Genomic DNA, 21,936 nt, shown 5'->3' on the forward strand with positions numbered 1-21,936 from the left:
ACTGCACAATGAGCTTGTGAATAAAATTAGAATTAGTATTGAAACTCTTGGAGCTGCAAGCAGAACAGAGAATTTCAACTTAAACTGTGAGGAATGCTTTGCATATGTTGTTCATATTTGTATCTGTGCGCAAGTGGCTAGATAGACCAACGTTTTGGAATGGAACATTTACTAGTTTAATCCTCCTGTTCAAAGTTAACCCGCTCTAAATGGGTCATGTTTTTTTGTTGTTTTTTTATTTATTTTTTTTATTTTATATATTCCGGTGATACAACTTGTGCAGGTAACGTCAGGGCACATCTGCTAGGATATGTAGTTTGAGCCAAACTTTGTTACACAAAAAATGTTAGTGTAGATTTACTTAAAAACAAAATCAATTGCACACTCAACTTCTGATTGTTTTAACTTACAAATTGGTCCAAAATAAAAAACAGTGATTATCGTCTCACTTCCACGTAAGTGCTTCAACTTGGTTTAACGATTAGCGCCTGTGTTTCAAACACTATGAACCAGTGTTTATATGTTGCTGAACTGTTTATAAACAAAACAAAAACACACTTAAACATTCTGCTTCTGGCACAAAAGTGGTGCCTCTTGTGTCCCAAATAAATGACAGGCCTTTCATTGTTTAGAGATTTGCTTTGGTATATATTTAACGAAGGGGCAAAACAAACAACATAATTGTCAACTTCTTAATTTTTGGAGGATGTAGCTTATTTAGCTAGTTCCATTTACATGAGAACTCACGGTTGACCAATGCAACTGTGATCTCTGGAATGTGTCATAGCACCTGAAACTCTAACCTGAACAGGTTAATGCAAAAGCCATCTGTCACGAATTGTGACATCAATCAGCTGATTCAGTCTGTAATAACCTCCCTCTCCAGGGAAAAAAATAAAACATCTCTGCGAAAGACTGTATTGTCTTTCTGTAGAAGAAAGTCAAACACTGGGGAAAGGCAACATAGTCCAAGCAAGTACATTCCACATAACCTGAGTTATTGTTCTGGGTAGTGTGGGGCAATAAAAGAAGGCAATGGGGGATTTGTGTGCTTTGTGATTGGTTTTTTGGTCTCTGAATAAACAGCTGATATTAGCATTTTGTGTTGAGCTAACGGAGTTTAAATAGTGATCAGACTAGAAATGCAGATCTAAGTCTTGGATTGTAAGCCTGTTGGGTGGAGCCTGCACTCCAGTCACTGCTGGTTTCACACAGACACTGTGCTACGAATACTTTAAAATAAACAAATAAAAAAGGCCATGGACCTGGTCTTAACAAGTGCAAACTTTGTGGTTAATGTGGGGAAAGGTATTCTGACTGTAAGACATCCCGGTATGTTAAAAAGATGAAACAAGCATTTCCCATCCTGTCAAAAAGCTTACATATATGTACTTTAGATTTGAGCTCGCTGAACACTTAACAGCTAATAAGCTGGTTAGATAACATGAGTAGAATGTGTTTCTGATAGTTGTCTCTTGTCAAAGTTTTGGATTTTTCCTTTTTAATTTCAACTTGATAGAACTGCCGGCGCTACGCAACACAATAATTTGAGCAGTCACCTCTACTTTTTGCAAAAGAAAGCAAAGCTATTTTTGTTATGGGTGAGTCACGGTACAGAGGAGAAGGCTAAGTTAGTGACGGGTGAAGGGAGGCTGTGCCCAAGGTCAGTGCTCTCTAAAATCTGAATGGGAACGGCCAAACCATCAAGTTTTTCTTGATAAAACATCACATGAGCGAGACAAACACTGGGACCGAGCAGTAATGCTTGTGCAGCAGGACGCTGGTACTATTATCCTCCAAAGTGCTTGTCATCTCTGGACCTTGGGCACTCCCTGCTGGCTAATGTTAGGATTAACGGAGTGCAAGGAATTTTTTTTTTTTCTTTTTTGAAACCTTACCACCTGACTAGTTGAAATGTTTGAGCTGTAGGTGGTTTGGTCATGAATACCTGAGGACTAGCTGGTGAGGAGAACTTGTGCTGAGCCATCTTTCCCCATATCTGCGTCGGGGCTCTGGCTGTCTGTGCTGTTGTCTGTGTTAACACCTGTGCTTTTGTCGGTGCTCCAGTCAGTGGAGGCCGGAAAGGTAGGTAGTGGTGCAGTGGGTAGAGTCGGGGTCACCTGAGGCCCAGGGCTCTCGTTGCCATGAACACCGGGGCTGGCCGAGGAGCAGGACGAGGGAGAAACCGGGGAGAAGAGGGAGGAGCAGAGGAGTTTGACAGGGCAGAAGGCAGAGCCCCTGGGAATGAAGTTCACCTTGTTTTTGTCCGGGCATGAGAAAAGAGGGAAGCCTTTTGATTTGCCAGACCTGAAGACAGTAGAAGTTGAGCTCAGTATTTCTGCTTGCTATATTGTGTTTATATGACTGTTCACATTAAATGCAAATTGTTTGTCCTACACAACCATTTTCCCTCATCCCTGCCACCCACAATGCAAATAAGCTTGGTTGCTTTGTATTTTAGTATCTCAAAGTCGATGAAGTAGTACAGTAAAGTGTATCTTTTGTTTGGTTGTTTTTTTTAATGATCAGTATGCTCAGCGTTTGGACAGTAGACAACAGCACAGCCGCACAGTAGCAAAGTGTCAAATACGAGGGCGCATTTAAAAACATACACAGATGTTGAAATGAAAAAACAAAAGTCGAAAATACTTACACCAACTCTTCAAACACTTTGACCTTCTCACAGCCCTCTGGAGGTTCCCGTTTAAACATGTAGCTGTTGTTAGGTTTGGGAGAAGTGGCAAACTTGGGGAGAGGAGAACTGCACACACCGTCTGAAAATACACAAAGAGAACAACATTTACTTTACTTTTTCTTTTTAGTAATGATACAACAAACAGGGAAACACAAAAACTTTACCTCTTAGGAGCTGCAATGGGCTTGAAGTAGGGCTTTGTATAATGTAACAATTTTCAATACTGTGCTAATACTAAACCCAAGTATGTGGTCCAGTGCTAAAGCTATACTTTTTTCTTACTTTACAGGACACAACATCCAAATCTACAAAACCCTCTTTTCATTTAACAAAAGCCCAATTATTCAACAGCTCTATTGGGACTTTACCTGAATAAATTAAAATTTTGAATTAAAGTAAACAATAGTACAAGTCTAAGCATGAATCTAATGCCGGCTGTCAGTTGGGGCCAAAAAGTGTTGAGGTTCAATCCTCTGGAATAGCTTCGTGCATAGAGTTGTCCATGTGCCTGTCTTAGGTTATCTTTTTGAGATGCATGCAGGTGGCAACTGACCAGGAAAATACTAAAACTAAAACAAGTAGCCACAGCTCTGCATGAAAAAAAAGAAAAATAAATGAATCAAGCTAATGTGTTTATACAACTTTTTCTCACGTGCAATTGTACTCACCAAGACCTGTAAATGCACTCTGATGTGTAAAACTGGTGAAGTTGCCCTTTAATTGACTGAACACTAAAACTGCATCTGTCAAACAGCGAAGGCACACCTTTGTCGATTTCCTCTGCAGAACAGGGGCTTCCGTCGGGGGAGTGGAGGTGGTCAGAGCTGCAGGGCCGGGGCGATGGGCTGGAGTCGCCACTGGAAGGGGCCTGTGTGTCTGTGTCACGTGTGTCCCCGCCATTGCTGTAGCGATGTGGAGGGAAGGGGGGGCGACGGCCATCCACCACATCCATGGCCTGTGAGGTCAGAGTGCGAAGGGGGTGGTGAGAGGTCATGCGTAAACATACATGGATCCTAAAATAGCAGAAAGGTGATGCTTAGTGTTTAAAAAAAAAGGTCACATTCAACCCCCCAAAAAACAGCCAATGTGTCCTTGAAAAACTCGTGTGAACTGTTGAAGTGTTCCTGTGCCAGATGTTGAACAGCTACCTGCTCATTCAGTGGACGACGTCAGTCTGCGTTAAGAGCATCAGCTAAAAAGTCCAAGAATGACTGGAACTAAAAGGCCTCTGGTGTGTTTGTCTGTCTCTTTAAAGGGCAATTGGAGAAGCAAACACCACACCAGATGGTAATACTTGACAGTAGATGAACGATGTGATATGCAGAGCATTCTGCTTTGGCACAGCTGATTCAAATGGGAGAGAAGGAAAAAAAAAAAAAAAGAGGCTTGGTGCACAGCAGGCTGTAAATCTGTAGTGGTGTGATGTTTGTATGTGTGTTTATGTGTGTGTTTGTGACTTTCTAAGAGGGGAGAGCTCTACAGCACTGCCAAGGTTTACTACCCCACATCAGACAAGATTTACGGGTCTACTCGCCTCCAAGAGATTTAATTCAGTGAGTTAGAATATATGTGTGCTGCTGTCTGACTGTATGGTGCACAGTGTTGTAAGTGACTTTACAAGAGGGTTGTTTGTGTGCATGTAATAAATTTTAAGCATAGCCTTTTTGACCACAGGTATATTCATGTATATAAACTTCAACTTAATTGAACCTGGCCTGTGACTCTTGCACTTGGACACTGGACAAAACACGTTTGCATCACACAGACATTGGCTGCACTAAAGAGCAGTTAACATGGAGGTAGCTGGGATGTTGTGAAGATCCAGGGAACAACCTTGATAAATGTGCTGCCTTTCTGAAGAGCTGATGCACAGTGATGTGTAAACAACGACAAGACTCGACGGCTGGCATATGGGCTCAAGTAGAGAACAATGGGTATTGGCATGCGTTATACACTGCCTGTGTGTATATTGCCCTTTTGTCTGTGTATTAAAAGATGATTAAGCAAGTTTAGAGACACTGCAAGTTCCAATTCTGTGTTTTGGTTTGGATAAGTGATGCATTTTGTTTACATTTGGATCACGGACTGTAGCTTTTGCTGTATTCACTGCATGTGAGCAGAATACGAGAATGGGAAAACATCCCATTGAGATGACTTGGGAGCCTTCACACAGTATTGAAATGGTTGGTGTTGGTTGATGATTACCCCTAAAGCCAGCCCTGTACTCACTCCAGGATAAGAGACATAAATCCAAAATGAGTCGTTCTCTATTGTGTTACATCTTTGTAGCAATTTGCTAACAACTTTAACATATATAAACAGTGGTGTAGGCTATAAACACATTTCATTCCTATAATAAGTAGCTGCATTGATTGTATTTGCATTAATACATTTAACTACCAGCAATAGTGTCTTTACAGCCATTTTGACACATTTTTGGACAATGCTGCAGTTCTTTTCACCGACACAGATTGCAGCAGTAAAAGGTTCCTTATATGTCCTACTCATATGCTGCTGTCAACCATTCTCTCCCACTTGGTTGTTTGTATTTACAGTCTACAGGACATGAACCTGACATTTAAACTAATTTGGACTGCAAGAGGACAGATAAGGTAGTTTTGGGTGAGTTTATCACATACCGCGCCGGTCTGCAGTTCAACAAGCATTTCAAGTTATTTTTAAACACTACTTCACCTGTTGCTGGTGTGTGTAAATATCCCTTACCTGTATCCCCTGCTCCCAGTCCTCTCTGATGAAAACATTTTCTAGTTCGTGGTTGATACCCTCCACGCTGCTCGGCACTCTGCATATGAGGGATTTTGGCACAGGGATTGTCGACAAGGCTGATGAAGTTCCTTTGTACTGGAAGCAAAGACAGAAAAAAAATCAAATATAAGTGGAAACCTATGTATACGTCAAAATAATATGCACTCAAATACATACACTCCCCCCCCTCTCAGGACACACTAAAGTACATTCAGTTCTGTTGTGCAATGAAATACACAATACCGATGTGTCTTGGAGATCTGCTTGCAGTACTGAATTGTTGCTGATCCAGTTCCATGAGATATTCAATGGGTGGAGGTGTTCAGTTTAAATACATAGTGGGATTAAATATAATATGGAACAAAAACACAGCCACGACTGGGATCTACCACATATGGGTATAGGGCATAGCATATCGCTGTTTATGTTAATTTTCCCACAGTGGTTGATGCACCGTTGCTGGGCATCTGTGAATGAATGAACTCCAAACAAGGAGAGGACCAGGCATGCCCAGACACATTCCCCCTCTCCTCTCCTCTTTTGACACAACTGGTCAAAACGGAGACTCGACAACTAGACCTCCTCAGGCAAATGCTGTGCAACATACAACATCATAAACTTATGATCAAATACTGTACGGTCTACATAGACACGCAAAAACTAAAAAAATACTCCACTACTATAAAAATATAAAAGTTTCATACTACACCTACTTCTCAAATAGTGGCCACATTTTATTTTTACTACATTTTACAATCATGGCTAGCTGGTAACCTGAAAATAAAATCCTGATAAGTATATGATTTGAAACTGTTAACCAAGTAATGTAGAAAGCCAACTTATATTCATATTCAGTTCTCTTATCTTCAACAGCTGTGATATGGTTTGGTCACCGTCTGTTTCACTTCTATGTTTTTTTTCCTTGGCTGCTAAGCTACCTTATCATATTGCTGCTGACAGGGCATCACCAAAGTCAGAGTTAGTTAATGTTTTCACCTGAAAAGAGCGTGCCGGTGATTCAGTTTGCAAGAGCACGAATATTGACAGGAATAACTCACCTGAGGTTGGCATGCATTGCTGTGCTGCGCCTGTTGTGGCAGCTGCAGTGAGCTCTGCTCCCTGTCTTTACTCTGCCGACTGACCTGTTTGCTGCGCTGCAGCTGCAGTCTCAGTTTAGCAATCTGCTGGAAGAAAAGTGACATCACTTCAGCAAATGATAGCTCACAATCAAATCATGCAGGCAGTATTTCTATCAAAATATAAATTTTAACTTTTCTCATGAGTGAAATGAATGAAACTGAGATGTACATGTTAATACAGGAGAAAACAGCTAAATTCTGCCATTTCAAAAAGCTAGAACTATCAAGCATTTGGCTTTTTTGCTTAAAAAAATGATTTAAACGTTAATTGATTATCGAAATAGTGCCAGATTAATTGCCTCAAAATAAACTGATATGGAAATAATATAAAAGATCTGAAACATTTAGTGTTTGGTTGAATTCTTTTTCATTGAAGTAACGGTTCCTCCTTTTTGCAACAGATAGGAGAACAATGATAACTCACACTGATAAGAATATTGTTATTTTGCCAAATTAATATTTGTTCTTTATTTTCATAATTTTTAGGATGACTGGGAGGCTTTCTTCTCTTATGTGACTAACAACTATAATATGGCACTATTGGGCTTTTCACAAAAATATGTACTAGTGTGCACTCGAAGGTTGACTTGACCTGAATATTGTTGCAGGGCAGTATAGTGCAAATGATTAGCCATGTATGTCTGATGATGAAACAAGTTAGGTCAGTGGGTGTTTCTGGATGTGGCCCAGTATGAGCCTAAAAACAGGATACCCTTTGTGAGCCTAACAGACGCAGTTGTACTATGCAGACAAAGGTGTGGTCTTCAATGCTGATCTTGTAATCCTGGCAACACAGTCAACAAAGAGACTCGCTCTTTTCATAGATGTCCTCCCACACATGTAATCGCAGAGGTTAGAGAGCTTGAATGCAGTTCACTACATTCATTGAGTGACCGCAACAGTTGATAATGACAAGTCCAGGCAATCCCAATGTAATCTCCGAGGACGAGAAAGAGGTTTTCCTGGCTGTGCTATGCTATTGATTGTGCAGGCCAAGGGCCTGGGTTTGTCTGTAGAAAACTGAACACTACATTTTTCAAACAGGCCTAGTGATAATGCATGGCTACATTGACACATGGATGTTATTAATGAAATCTGATTCTAACAATCAGATTTTATGAGATCACAGTGCTGTTACTCCCTCGCTGGGAAATGCATTTTATGCATCTCTTATTGCTGTCTCCCATTTACAACTGTTGACATTGCTGAGGTGCAATGTGACCACTGGTAATTTAAATCCACACCACGTCGTATTGTATTTACAATAAAAACCCAAACACTTCCATATGTCATCTTGGCAATTTAACAGCAATGTGAATAACGTCAGATTCTTGGGCATCTAGATGTCTCACTTGATGTGCTTAGCATGATCAGACAAGTGTTACCACATGGACAACAAAGTAAAAGCAAAGCCTGTTCGATCCAAAGAACATTTTAGTATTGACCTTCTGTACCTGTGTGTTATGAAGTTATTACAGACTTGAATTTACAGTGCTTGGCATGTTGGCTCTAAAATGTATGGTATGTACCTCTATGAGCTGGTGTTTAAGTGTGGCTGAAATTGATTTTTGAAAGTGTAAATGTTTTATATGATTTGTTCCCTGGTGTGTGTGTGTCAGTACTTTGGAACCATCATTATGTTGTAAAACAGAAAAATATGATTCAGGGACAACACAATAAGCACTGCGAAGTTTTTAAGTAACACGAGTTACCCAGAGTCGGTTTACTCTCGAGCTAAGGAGGGAACAATATGGCTTTTTCACCCTTGAGAGGAGTTCCTGCACTGTCTCTCAAAAACAACAGGCCATAATGAGATGCGAGGGTGCAGTTGAGTGGGAAACAGAGGGGAGAAGGAGGTTAAATTTAGACTGTGGTCTGGAAAGCTTGAGACCTAATAGATCCATGTGGTCGGTTGGTTGGCCACCAAGTTCAGCGAATAGACAGGAGTGGAAACCAACCATAAGGAGCATAATATTTAGGCTGACCTCAGACCCTGACAAATAAAACACATTTGAGTAAATGCATGAACCTCAAAAACATGCTGCACGTTTTGGCTGTTTGAAGCTAGTAGATGGATTGCTGACACTGGTGCACTGTGTTAATCAACTGTCTGTGGTTTTGATGTCAGAGGCAGCTGTGACTTGGGCGAGCCAAGGTTAACACAGGTGAATCTACCTCTTTGAGATGGTCTGCGCTGCCCCAGGAGGCTGACCTCTGGTGAGGACTTCCCTGTTCTGCTCCTTCGTCGATCCAGAGACCTGGAGTCTGAAACACAGAAACATAAACGATGACATAGAACCACAAACACAACTAATGCCATTGATACATGCTCCATATGTACCGCAAGACACTGTGGCCAACAAATCTTATGTTGCAAACGCACACAGAGACAAGTCTAATAGTACTCCTGCACAAGAGCATAAACACAAGTTTCCATTGTTTGTTTAAGCCAAAATATCTAAATAGAAAACATTACATCACCTTTAAAACCTAGGATTAACCAACCTATAGGTTCTTAGACTTGTTTACATGGCAAGGTGGCCTATTGTTACAAAGATCATACAACTGAAAGGTCACAAATGTAGTTCTTGCCGAGTGTTGTTGAATACTTGCCCATCAAGTCAGTTACAAATCTTATTAAAAATACAGTTATTATAAATGATATGATATGTACACAAAGACATTCACATATATACAAATACACTTACCAACATAAACTCAAGTGTGCATGAATGTAAAAGGTAAGGAGATGATTGTGCACAGAGGTAGGAAGCTAAAAGCTTATACAAAGCTCTCTCCTACAAACTCATGAAATGTCCCTCATTATGAAACTGAATAGCTAATGTGATCCCTCACTGTGGAGTCACTCATGATGTGGGCAAAATAAATACCTAAAATGTATAATGTTTGGATAAGAACAAGCAGTTGAGAAAGATGTGGGTGAAAGCAGTAATGAGTGCCGTGTGTTCAGAAGTAAAGCTGAAAAATCTGGAATCAATGAAAACGAGGAAAACATTCATGAGATACCATCCCTGAGGAAAGAACTACATTCAACAGGAAAAACAAAAGTTACAGCATGTTTGATTATTTCCGTTTGTGAACCAGGTTAAGATAAATACATCTGTGGCAGGCATTAAAAAAAATAAATAAAATAAAAACTATTTTTGTCTGCGGGCTAAACCGACCGACACATTCCAAAATCCACCAGCCATTATCACCACAAGCAAAACAGTTTTAAAAAATAATTACAAGGATACCAAATAATATTTGTTTACCTGCCAAGAAGACATATTTCCCAGACACAGGTGACAAGAGATGGTGGTGAGTCCCCACCTTGGAGTTTTCACCTTGCACCTTCAGTAATGAAATTCTACAAACTAATATAACTATTTATCCCATATGCACTACTCTGATTTGCAGAAAATGTACAGCGCAACACAAGACTAATACCAGGTCAATGAGTCTACAGAGACATTTGGCTAGTAGTTAGTACAGCAGTAAGAAAACATCTGATATACAAAACATTTGGTACCAGAGAGCATAGAGGCAGTTCTGTCTCAATGAACATGTCTTTTAGACCTCTACTGCATAAACAAGGAAACGGTTAAGTTATGTAAATATATGCAAAAACAGAAACAGACTGAGGATGTTTCATAGGGTTGTCTGAAACCACACACTTCCCCCTGATTATGCATATCAACAGTGCCTCTGGTCCTCAAACAAATCCTTAAACATCTGACGTTTTTTGGTTAGCACAGTAGTACGAAACATCCTAAATGTCAATGTCTTCACACTGCCTTATGTCTGACCCCACACAAACAGAAAAACCTCTATGGCTCTCCAACTATCGCACAAGCCTTGCCCTATGATATGGAATATCACACTGTGAATAATGAGGAACACCCGTGAAGCCGTTTGCTCTGGGTTGCTGGCGCTGGTTTCCCCCGAAAAGGACAGCGAATTAAATGAGTGCTTGTGCTCTCATAAAAAGGGACCACTGTGCTTGGCCACGCTGGATGGCAGATGTGTAGCTAGCCTTTAGCATTAACATTTTGTGCATGGCCTATGAAATGGCTTGTGCTGTTTGAAGCCTCTGCCAAACATTGAGAGACTTGATGCTGCAGCCTAATCTGTTCATACAGAATACAGATTGCTGTAAAAGGGCAGACAGGCGTTATGGAGCAGTGAACTTAGCCGTTGAGGAAAAACTAAGCTCTCACAGATGTTCTATGTCATAAAGTAGGCATGCTACTCTCGCTACTTGTTTCTCAATGGGAAATGCTTTGATTTGGCAGTGAGTGATATGTATAGGTTTTCATAGAGCTGCACAGGACAAAGTGGTGTCATTGCACATAGTTCAATTCAATACCATTCAGTAAATAACAAAATACAAGTGATATTTTCCTACATCTCCAGGAAGTGTTTAATTTCAAAGAATTCTCACCTGAGGGGAGAATTTAGCCCGAGGCTAATACCCTAACTGTATTCATTTTAGCGGGCATTTAAACAAATATCAGCTTGGGGGTTTTTACGGTCATCACAAGATATTCAATCTTTCAGACACAAAGGGGACTCTCGACATTGGTCTATGTTTCAGTTTTAAATCTCAAGAATGCAAATTACCTTTGAGGCCACAACTGTCAAGGCAGGGGTCACATTTTTCTTTATTGTGGATAGCTCAATTTGGAAGTTATCCATAGTAAAACAAGACCGTTAAAAATACTGCAGGCTATCTTTCTTTATTGTCCGTGTTCCCCACAAACAAATTGTCTGTTAACAAGAACATCCACCTTTATTTGCCTCAGAGGCCCCTTTATCATGCTAGCTCTTGAACTTATGGTCTGAATTGTGTGCTTAGTAGACTTGTATGCCAGGTGTCATGTCTGATAATGTACTGCTGTACAGATAAAACCTTGTTACCATAGCCTGCAGCTTGCTTCCCATTATGATTCCCACCCAAAGGGTTACAAGCAGGCAACATCCTCAAGAATCCAGCTCTGTTCCAAAGCAGGAAATAATGACTGGGCTTCAATAGAACTGCTGTGGAATTTGTGCTGGTTTGTTTAGACTGCACGTTGAGACATGTGAGCAGAGTGCCACTGCTATCGTTTGGTGAGGTTCAGAGATGAGAACATAGATTCTGATTCGGTGAGTTGACTTTGTATATATATATACGTTATCTTGTGCATTTCTGAAACTCAATACTGAAACTCCAAAAAAAGGAAAGATATCACTGAAAGGGTGTTTTTGCTGCTTGTTCTTGTTTCAAACCGCATTAATCTATATTCAGATAAACCACTAACCGACAATACACAACTAAGTTTACATGAAGATCATACGAGGCAAATATAGGGGAGTAGGATTAATTGTGTCACACTACAGAAGTTGCATGTCTGGCAATGTCACAACATCATTAAGCATTTGTGGGCAACTTGTGTTTGGTGTCACTGGTTTGGCAGCTGTCAGCAAAAAAAAAAAAAAACTCCACACCAGGTGTATTCTCAATTCATATTCAAGGCCAGTAATGAAACCATTTAAGCAGATTCACAGTAGCTTGAAAAACAGCAGGCCAGTTTATTTTGTTTGTCTTTCAGTTATGTTTTTCAGATTACAAATTCAGACCACTGATTAGCCATTTCCTCTCACACAGGGACAGAACGTACACACATGTCAGTGGTCAGCTGGCTGTCGGCAATAGCCTTTGTGTTGTATTCAAGTGCAACTTTTAACAGAAGACGTGAGGCGACGCACACTGTTTGATCAGTCTGCCTTTGTCGGTGCTAGTTCTTTGAGGTCGGCTTGGTGTGTCAGGGCCCTAATCTTCATACAGACATTCTGTGTTCTGTAACCACAGGGCCTAGGGCACACAGACCTATCCCGGAACAGTGATTAGCATATGTATGGGCCCTCTGCTCCTCAACTCCCACACAAAAGGCAGGCGGGCCGTGCAGCCACGAGGGCCAGGTGGTAAGCAGTGGGATTTCTCCTCGCCTCAGCCATAGCCAGGGGGACAGGTGCAAACAACTTCACCTCCATGCAGGGCTACATAACAGCTCAAAGGAGAGGCTGTCTTGAACTTGTGCAATGCACAACAAAAGAAGCCAGGGACCTTTTGTCTGCTGCTTTTTGCTGTTGTTGTCTTATAAAAAGAGCTGGGCCCAGGCATAGCTTGTTAACAGGAAATGGTCTCTGACTATCCTTGGGGGAGTTTGTGCATTTAATCGCTCAACGATTGTCAAGTGTGTCACACTCTCCCACATCATTACAACATAGCCAAATGTTTTCCATCTAAAATTTCCACAGCTCTGACAGACATAAATCTCTTTAGTGGATTTTCATTTCAGTCAGCCTTCAATCAGCTCTTCACAGATAATGGCTGGGAAATATAGTCAAGGCCACGTCACCATACAGCAAAGGCAAATATCACAATATGCCAAAGAAACAGTGGGTAGGAATGCAAGATCACTGTGTACTTGTGCCCAGACCTGTGCATTAACATTTTTCAAGACATGATAATTATCAAATTGATTTTCCATACTTGTCCAGTCTTTCCAGAGCTGGGCAGGAACCCTGTAATTAGAGGTGTTTACTCTGCATACAGCCACTTCAAGAAACCTTGCAAGGCCCTCTCACCACTTCCTCAGCCTACACAAAGAAATGAAGCCCATGTAAATGAGGCTTGGCGGTCCTCATTCAGACACATGAAAGGCTTCTGTTAGCAAAGACGGAGCAGCCCTCGTCATGATCATACATATTCAATATTCTTTCATAACACAAATCCAATCCAAACCTCCGCCCCCCCCCAAAAAAATTAAGCTCTTTGAGAAAAACTGCATTTAGCCATCAGTCACATGGCAAGATTAGTGGGTGATCATGTGTGGGGCTGCTGTCCAGGAATACTGTGGTCAGACTCAATGTGAAATGCATACATAGGCCTCATGAAGTGTTATAAATGTATTAAAATGTGGTGCTGTGAGGGAATTTCAGACTATTTACCCAAAGGTCTATTAGGCCTTTATTGGCAGTAGACTCCACCACCATCCATCAGATTGCTATAACAAAATCTTTGGCCACAGATTGTAAATGTGTCTCCTTTACCAGCCACTATGACAGAAACCAGTAACTATTTCTAAGTCCTAACTACCATGATTTTCTGAGAGAGAAGTGAAAGTGAGTGGTGAATTTAGGGATTTACCAGACACTCTGACCTAAAGTTGGGCAATATTTATTAGTCAAACTTTGAACTAGCCTCTACTCAATGCAGACCATATTCGGTAAAACGTGTCAAACTTGTGATTATTAAACAAACTTCAGCCAGGTGTTCTTTGTGCAGTGAGCTTACACATGAATATGACTGACTGAGCCATTTGACTCCACTTTTCCTAACTTTGCTTTGCTTTCTCCCCCGGTGTTGGAACGTGCTTTTCTGATTAGTTAACAGAAGACGAATGTATGACATGATGATCAGTCACTGTTACCTACTGAGCTGAATCAGACAGATCCTGACACACCTCATCTTGAGATTATTTCACCCTTCATGTGACAGTTGACAGTGTAGAAAGAAATAGGAAAAGAGGCAAGAGAGAGGGGTCATGTGATATGCACCTTCGGCTATCAGAGCACCACATGTCTCTGAGGGTTAATCTTATCAAGCCACGTGTACACTTCCAAAGTTGTTTCATTTTTGGTACCAACTTTTTTCACTTTTAAGTATTTATATGTACATACACTGTAAATATGTTTATATGGCACAGTATTATTTGTTTATCATGACGTCGCAAAGCGGAAGGAGCATTTTTTGGGTGCCTGTGGTTCCAGAAGTAAAAATCCCATTCATTTTTCCCTTAGACTGTTATGTGACTCACGGATGGAGCACTTCTACAGCTTGGATCAGCATGAAACTCTTCTGGTTAAATCATCAGTGAAAAAAAGATGGACAGCTGCATTAGAAAAGCACCTGGCTCATTGATAAAAAGTCAAAGGTACAATACTGTGTACATGAAAATGCTAGGGGAGAAGTTACTACAACTCCCATGGTGTATTTTGACAAGAAACATCTAGTTTCCGCAGTGGGCTAAAGATTAGTGTTGAGAAAACTGGCAACACAATCTGCAGCTCAAACAGATTTACTTTTAAATTCTGGATTCATGATGGATCAATTCAAACTTTTATGCACAAATTTAAGAATTGACAACTGCTCTGATTTGCACCTCTGACTGACTTCTTTTCCATGGCAATGCTGGCGAGAGTTTTTAACACTGAACATGTTAAAGAAAATTTTGAAATAGGAATACAGAATGAAGAAAAACACCTTCCGGAAACAGCAGCTCCTCCCACTCCACCACTCTATTATCATGAAAAACATGATAGCCCACCCCTATTCAAGCCTATAGCCAAGATAGGATTCCCTGAATGGTATGTACCTGTGTGGCTTTGTCTTTCATACAGGAAGGGTAGGGTCCATGGGAATCCCGGGGCCACTGGCCGGTGAGGTATGGCCCTGTGATGGCATCCAGGGAAGATGTCCGCCGGATGGCACTGGAACTCCGAACCTGTAACTTGGACCTTTCTGCTGTGAATTGGGGAACATAAAGAAACAGGATGAGGCACGCACAGACACACTCATACAAGCATCAGTGCTTAGTGAGCAATATTCCTAGACACCCTGGGGAATCTTTGTAATTTGACGTGCCAACTTTCCCGACTGTGTCAATAAGAATAAGTTAAACATATACTACTAAAATGTCATTGTGTAATAAATCCCTAGGTGCAAATGTGTAGCCAAGGACTGGGAGCCATATTCTGAGTGGCACATCAACACTAATGGTTTAAATATCTGTAAAACAGCCTTTCACCTGAAATGAAGAGCAAATACATAGTCAAAATCACAGCAGGTTACCTTCCTTGGACTGGTTTGTTAACTGTGTAGTAGCTGGAGCACAAAAGGCATTGTGGCTAGATTTTCAGATTACAAGAATATATATATATATATATATATATATTTCAGTCAATTACAGAATTGATTGGTACTCAGGCCCCTGGCACAAAAAAGACAATATCTCCTAAAACCATACATTATAATCATCAGTTCACCCTCACATCTGTTACAGTACAGTTAACTGTGTTTTATTAAGATGAGAACCTGCCCTACAATCTCCTCTTGTTTTCAGAGTATGGACACATTTTCTAATCTCACAAGTATTAGTAAGAGTAGGCTTGAGAGCTGAGGCCTGAAGCAAATGTAAATGGCTGAGCAGGAGTATCTGATGTTATGAGAGCTGTCTGCTGTGAGCCAGAGCAGTTAAGCACACACCACCCACATAAGAACTCATAAACAACCACACCACAATGCACATCAATACTGCCTGCATCCACTCAACATTCCTGCAGTGACACGCAGAAAAAAAAAAAAAAGAGAAAAACAAAACACGCAAACACAAAGGCATTAGCATGAGAGCAGCATGAGGCTGCAGTAAGAACTGGATTAAATTTATTAGCCTCATTTGCACTATGTGTGATTACCGCAAGTCAGTGAAAGCTTCTTCATTTCTGTATCAAAGATAGACTAAAGGAATAGAATGATGAACAGGAAATATGCCCATTTGCTCTATTCCTTGTCTGAGTAGGCCAAGGCTGAGGCCTTTCCAACACGACCACACAAACTAACACACACAGACTAAACTATCTACATGAGGCACCCCTCTCCTAACAGAACTACACAGCCATTCATTGTTGTTCTTTGTTCATAGAATACACAGGCCTACCCACCCAAAGGTATTGCCTAAGTAAGCTTACTGGGCTACAGTAAAATTCCCTGAAGCATTGTAGACAAAGGAAGCAGGCTAAATTTCCATCAATATTGATATAGGCCAAGCCAGTGCTCTCAGAACCGGGATTGTGGTTATTTTCCATCGTCTCCCCACTTGCCAGACTAGAATAATCTCCTGATGAGAAAAAAGAAACAGTGTGAAAGAAGCCAAGACATCAAAGCAGTCCATCTGCTGATTTCAGGGATAAGTGAGTGGTGTCTGTGATATTAAAGGAGTATTTTCAGGCTGAATTTTAATTAGAACTTTCCTTCACTGGCCACTCGACAAACTGAGAAAAAAAAAATAAAAAATCGCCACATTTCCAGGGATAAATAGGTGGTTTATTAACTGTAGGGCAGAAGCAAATGTGAAAAAAAAACATGTGGTCCAAATCAGTAAACCATAACAGAATGGTTTCCTGTAGGTTTCCACAAGGCTGATGACACAGGAAAATCCTAAAAATTTAGCTTGATCTCGTGAGCACAGAACAAAATCCCTGCACTTTTGGTATCTCTGAACTGCTCACTTAAATGGCACTTGATGCTAAAGGCAACCTGGCAGGAGTTGTTTCACTTTAAAAGTCATACAGACAATCTTGGACATTTTCAGTTGAACTGAACTTTATTGTACTTGCTCTCATTACCTGCACAGTGAATTATGAAGCAGGGATTTTCCTATTGTCAAAACTTTCTAAGTTGGTTATTGTTAATCCGAAGTTTAAGGAGAAAATATAAACAATGGATACAGTATTTGGTTTTACTGACACTACCTGTTGATACTTTACTCGTATCATTCTTAACTAGTACTATGTATTACAGTTTACTTTTTTATTCATTTACTTGATCAGTAGCAAATCAATCGGTGTCCATGTTAAGAGTCATTGAGAGCCATATGATTCTGATTTTCTGACATTTAACGGAAAAAATGATTAATGCTGAAATAAATAATCAAGAGATTAACTGATAAAGAAAATAATTGTTTCAGCCACTCACTGTACTCACTGTATCATAAACTACTGATGCAGCTGGTGTAATTGTTTTTACTACTTATACTGTTAGTCAATATACTATATAACACCTAATAAACATCATCAAACATTTGATGATAGTTACAGTGGGATCTCTTCAAACACCTAGCCAGCCTGCAGTTCATAGTTCAACATTATTTCATATCAGTTGTTTAAGTTAAATGTGTGTTCATTGCAAGCAGAACATTGAGGAGGCACTGTCTTTCATAAAATATGAATGATATTAATCTTGGCCGTGCTGTTTTAAAGTTATGAGTTTCAGCATCTGTCCCTCAGCTGGTCAGGAAATTGCTTGTTAGCATTATTAGCATCTCTAGATGAGTCCAGTGGATAACTCCCACAACAAACCAGCTTGGACTAGTTTGAATGTATCTAAATAAATGAGAAAGGTATGCTGACATTGCTAACAATGCCATCTTTTGTAAGTGAACTGTGATAAATGAGCAATATTAACAACACATCAAAGTTACCCTTCAACTGCCAGATCCAACACAATGTTACGCTGTGACCAGCATGCTGATAAAACTACAGTAAACACAGTACAGTTCCACCAGAGTCAACTGATTTGGACAACGCGCTCATTTTCACATTTGGTCCTACTCTGCAGTTTGAATGGGTGACAATGAAGCAGGCCTGTTTCAGCACAGCTGGCACTTTGACAGAGAGCGGGACTTTCATTGTTGGGACAGTATGGTAAGAGAATGATGTCATGATGGCTGGTGAACCCAAAAAGTCATAATGCGGAATATAACACTCTTTACTCTGTCCTTGATTATCAGGCCAAGATCTGAACTGTTTGAACACCAGTGCAGTCCATTACCACATGTACACTGGCTGGCACTAACACCCATGGTACTGTAGGGCATTTTGGATTGAATTTCCCACCAAATGGCAAGCATTATGTCTGTGAGTGGGTTCAAAGCACTACAGTGAATGATAAATTACAAAGTGCAAAGCCTACTGCACCAGTCACATCAAAATAGGATCCTGTGATGAAAGATGAAGATGACTAAATTATGCTCACATTGTAATACTTGTTTGCTTCCTGAGAGATGCAAGATAATTGGCATTTCTGACTGGTAGTAGCCACCAACCCCTCATTGATATGATCATAGTTGTCATCTGAGGCCTCTCATGCATGTTTGGACTGTGAGGTCACAGCCATGAAGGAGGGTCAAGTCTCCATCATCACCGCTGACATGGGACACTGGCCTGGGTTAGAGGTCGTCCCTTTCAGAGGACTGAGGTATGCATGGCATGCCACAGGGGTGGGAAATCAACACCGACTGTTAGCCAAACACGGGTAAAATTCGTCATGCCTGGTAAGTCTGCCTACTCAGTTGTTGTAGAACAGACTTCGTTTCCTGCCTTGCATGGTACACTAGCCAAGGTTGGAGGTCATCTCATTCAAAAAAAAAAAAAAAACGGAGGAATGTGAAGCACGTCACAAACAGAAAATTCCACACACAACTCCACAATAACCAACATGCTGCACTGAGACAAGAGCGCTGCCATTTTGGTTAAAGGTAAGAGGGATAAGCTATTAAAAGGGGACTAATGGGGGCATGTGGTTGATGTGTAGCGCGTGGCAATTCGTGCCCTAATCTCGTTTAGCACAGAATACTGATGTAGTGAGAATACCTGGTGATTTTCATTGGAACTTATGTAAATTCAGAAACACCCACTGAGGTTGAACAGCACTAGAATGAGACTCTCTTTTTGTCTCCACATACTGGACAAGAAAGCTGGATTCACACACTTCCATATCCCAACGTGCTTAAAACACTTGCCAGATAGTGTGTGGTTATGTCTGCATGTTGTACAGAAAACACAGGGTTTAGAGAAAAAAAAAAAAAGCAGCATTCTTCCAGCGAAAAATGCAGTTCTGACCTATGAAAGGGTACGGCTACCAGTCTGAAAAATCTGCCACAGCGTCGATATTTGGCAGAAGAGGCTGTCACATAAATAAGATTTAGTGAAGCACTGGGAAATGCGGATTTAGGGCTGCCTGCACTCTCATGTCCTCCTTCAGATTGTCTCAATATCACTTCCAAGGAGCAGCTGTGCATGACATAAAACGACACATCACTTGCCTCCATGTGGAAGGCAACGTGGTGAGTGTCAGCATATGGTCTGAATGTGCACAGTGCTCTGTGCTGTATGTATGGTGAGAGGTCAGACTAGGCAACACCTGACCATTCACTCAGCACTGCTTCTGCTGGGACCGACGTGGCCCCTTTTACAACTGAAAGCATGTCTTTCTGCCAATTCTCTCCTCCCCCTCTCTCCTGTCAAAAGTCCATAGGAAGTAAAAGAGCCAATAGTGCACTCTATTCTCTTTATGAGTGCCCAATAGTGTAAGTGGATGATAGGCTAAATAGTTAATGCATCAACCTACTTTAAATCAAGTGCCAACCTTGTTCCAGACATACAGGCTACTCCCTTACATATAATATTTGACGCAGTTTTGCACAATTACCATATTAAAATGTAATTGTATAACTGCATACGAGTCCGTGTAATAAAAAAAGTTACCATGACAAGTTATCAGTGGACAATAGCACGTGGTGACATGGCATTTCTTGGCCTACGTAAGGCAAAACAGTTGAGTGAAATAAGTGTTTTTACCTCTGGAAACTGGAGAGTCTGGGGGACAGGAGGAGTCCCTATTTTCGGGGGACAGTCTTTGCTTTGCATTTGCACTTCCTGAACTGAGTGTCGGGCTGGAGGGGGGGCTTGAGCCTCGGCTGTTCGTGGCTCCTCCGTAGAGGGTCTGCGCCCGCGTCGGGCTGCTCTGACCCGCACGCAGGAGCTGGTAGGGCACGGTGGCACGGATGGGGTACAAACGGCAGCTGCTGTTGTTGAACGAGCCGGGGGAGCCCGCATTGCTGCGTCTCACCCTCGGCTGCTGAAGCGAGTTGCTGGGGGCTGACATCCTCCGAAAGTGAATGTAATTCCTATAGCAGTAAGAGAGACGTACTGCCAAAGTTGCTGCTTCTCTAGAGGAGGAGGTGGTGGGGGAACGGTAAAATAAACATTAGCTTGTTAGCAAAAAAAAAAAAAAAACGTTAGCTTCCTTTTTAAAAAAAATTCAACTCATGCGCTCGAGGAAAAAAAGCCCCAACATATATTATTTTGAGATAAACTTACCTTTAAGATACTAACACATGCCGACGTAAGCTGTAACCCTTACATATGTAACTTTAAAAGTTGTTTTCGACACTTCTTGAAACGTTTAATTCCTGTCTTCCAGCACTAGCACCGTCTTCCCCATCACGTCTACTCACTCTAAATGACAGTTGTTTCAGCCAGACTACTGGCTGATGCCTGTGGGCGGGACACGGTGCTCACTTCTGAGCTTGTGATTGGACAGTGGCGTTGTACAGTAACGTTGCTGATTCGTCCAAGTTTGTCTATGGACCGTACTTTAAACCAATCACGTCTGCGATGTGTTATCAGTATGGGTAAAGTTTTTAATGAAAATTCAATGTATTGCTCATGAATTTCACCTGTATAGTGTATGTAATAGATACTACAGCACAGTATTGTATAAATAGATTTTAAAGTATACTATCGTTCTTATAAGGATATGACTCAATCTTGTCACAAGGTCCATTAGAAGCTCTGGAGGTTTCTTTCTCAGCTGCAAGGCCAGATCACCTACCAGGGCCACCAAAAGGCCCTGTTTTACTCCATAGCATTTGGTTCTACATAATCTGATTAATCACAAATTTGTCAGAAATTTGCACACCATCAACTATGCCAGATTGTCCATCCTCCCCTCCGGTCTTGTACCATGTGTCAAAATCTAGAGTTAAGACCTTCACTGTTTTAGTTTATATCGAGCTGTAACTTTGTTGTTATTCACAACACAGCACATGTGGTGAAGGGTCATATTATTCCATCATAGGAGAACTGGAAAGCTGCAACCATCAGTGAAAACTGCCTCGGACAGTGAGGGTCAATAAGAGCCTCTTAGAAAGTTAATCTGGCTATTTTTCCAGTTGTAATAGAAATGTAGATGTTCACTTTCCTTAGTTTTCGTTGACCACTGCTCATGGACCATGTAAAGTGAGTTAATACATTATCCATACAATATTTCAAGCGCTTAATACTGTTTACCATAACATTTTATCTTATAAATAGGCAATATACTAAATGTTGTTATCTATTTATTGTTTTCATTAGAGCTGAAATAATAAGTTGATTAATCATCAGAGTCAACAGAAAAATAATTTGCAGCTGTTTTGACAACAGAATAATCATTTCAGTCATTTTTCAAGCAAAAATTAAGGGAAAAAAAGTTAAATACTCTCTGGTTTCAGCCTCTAAAGTATCTGCTTTGTTCTGTTTTACATCAGTGTAATTTGCATATTTTTGGGTTTTGAAGGTTGAAGGTTTGAAGACCTTACAATGAGCTCTGGGAAGTTGTGATGGGTATTTTTTGCTAAAGGAAGATAATGGTTAGTTGCAGCCTTAGCTGATATATATATATATATA

At 40.8% G+C, this 21,936-nt stretch overlaps 1 protein-coding gene across 3 annotated transcripts; it reads right to left on the reverse strand.

Moving 5' to 3' along the window:
- Positions 1–619: 619 nt before the first annotated feature.
- On the reverse strand, positions 620–20,741 carry LOC111644515 (glucocorticoid-induced transcript 1 protein-like). Of its 3 annotated transcripts, none has more exons than XM_087170203.1 (9): positions 20,587–20,741; positions 20,065–20,435; positions 15,024–15,169; positions 8,776–8,865; positions 6,520–6,645; positions 5,420–5,557; positions 3,461–3,650; positions 2,654–2,774; positions 620–2,307 (listed from the first exon to the last, which is right to left on the reverse strand). In XM_087170203.1, the coding sequence occupies exons 2-9, from the start codon at positions 20,369–20,371 to the stop codon at positions 1,956–1,958; spliced, it is 1,470 nt and encodes a 489-aa protein (XP_087026329.1). In that variant the 5' UTR covers positions 20,372–20,435; positions 20,587–20,741; the 3' UTR covers positions 620–1,955. The 3 variants fall into 3 exon arrangements, with proteins under 3 accessions (XP_087026329.1, XP_023249175.1, XP_023249174.1); XM_023393407.2 differs by having other exon boundaries at positions 6,520–6,642; positions 15,024–15,172; XM_023393406.2 differs by having other exon boundaries at positions 15,024–15,172.
- Positions 20,742–21,936: the final 1,195 nt, after the last annotated feature.

This window comes from Seriola lalandi, unplaced genomic scaffold (assembly GCF_002814215.2).
Source record: "Seriola lalandi dorsalis isolate HSWRI2012SDOR001 ecotype SW California unplaced genomic scaffold, Sedor1 jcf7180002054934, whole genome shotgun sequence".
NCBI lineage: Eukaryota > Metazoa > Chordata > Actinopteri > Carangiformes > Carangidae > Seriola > Seriola lalandi.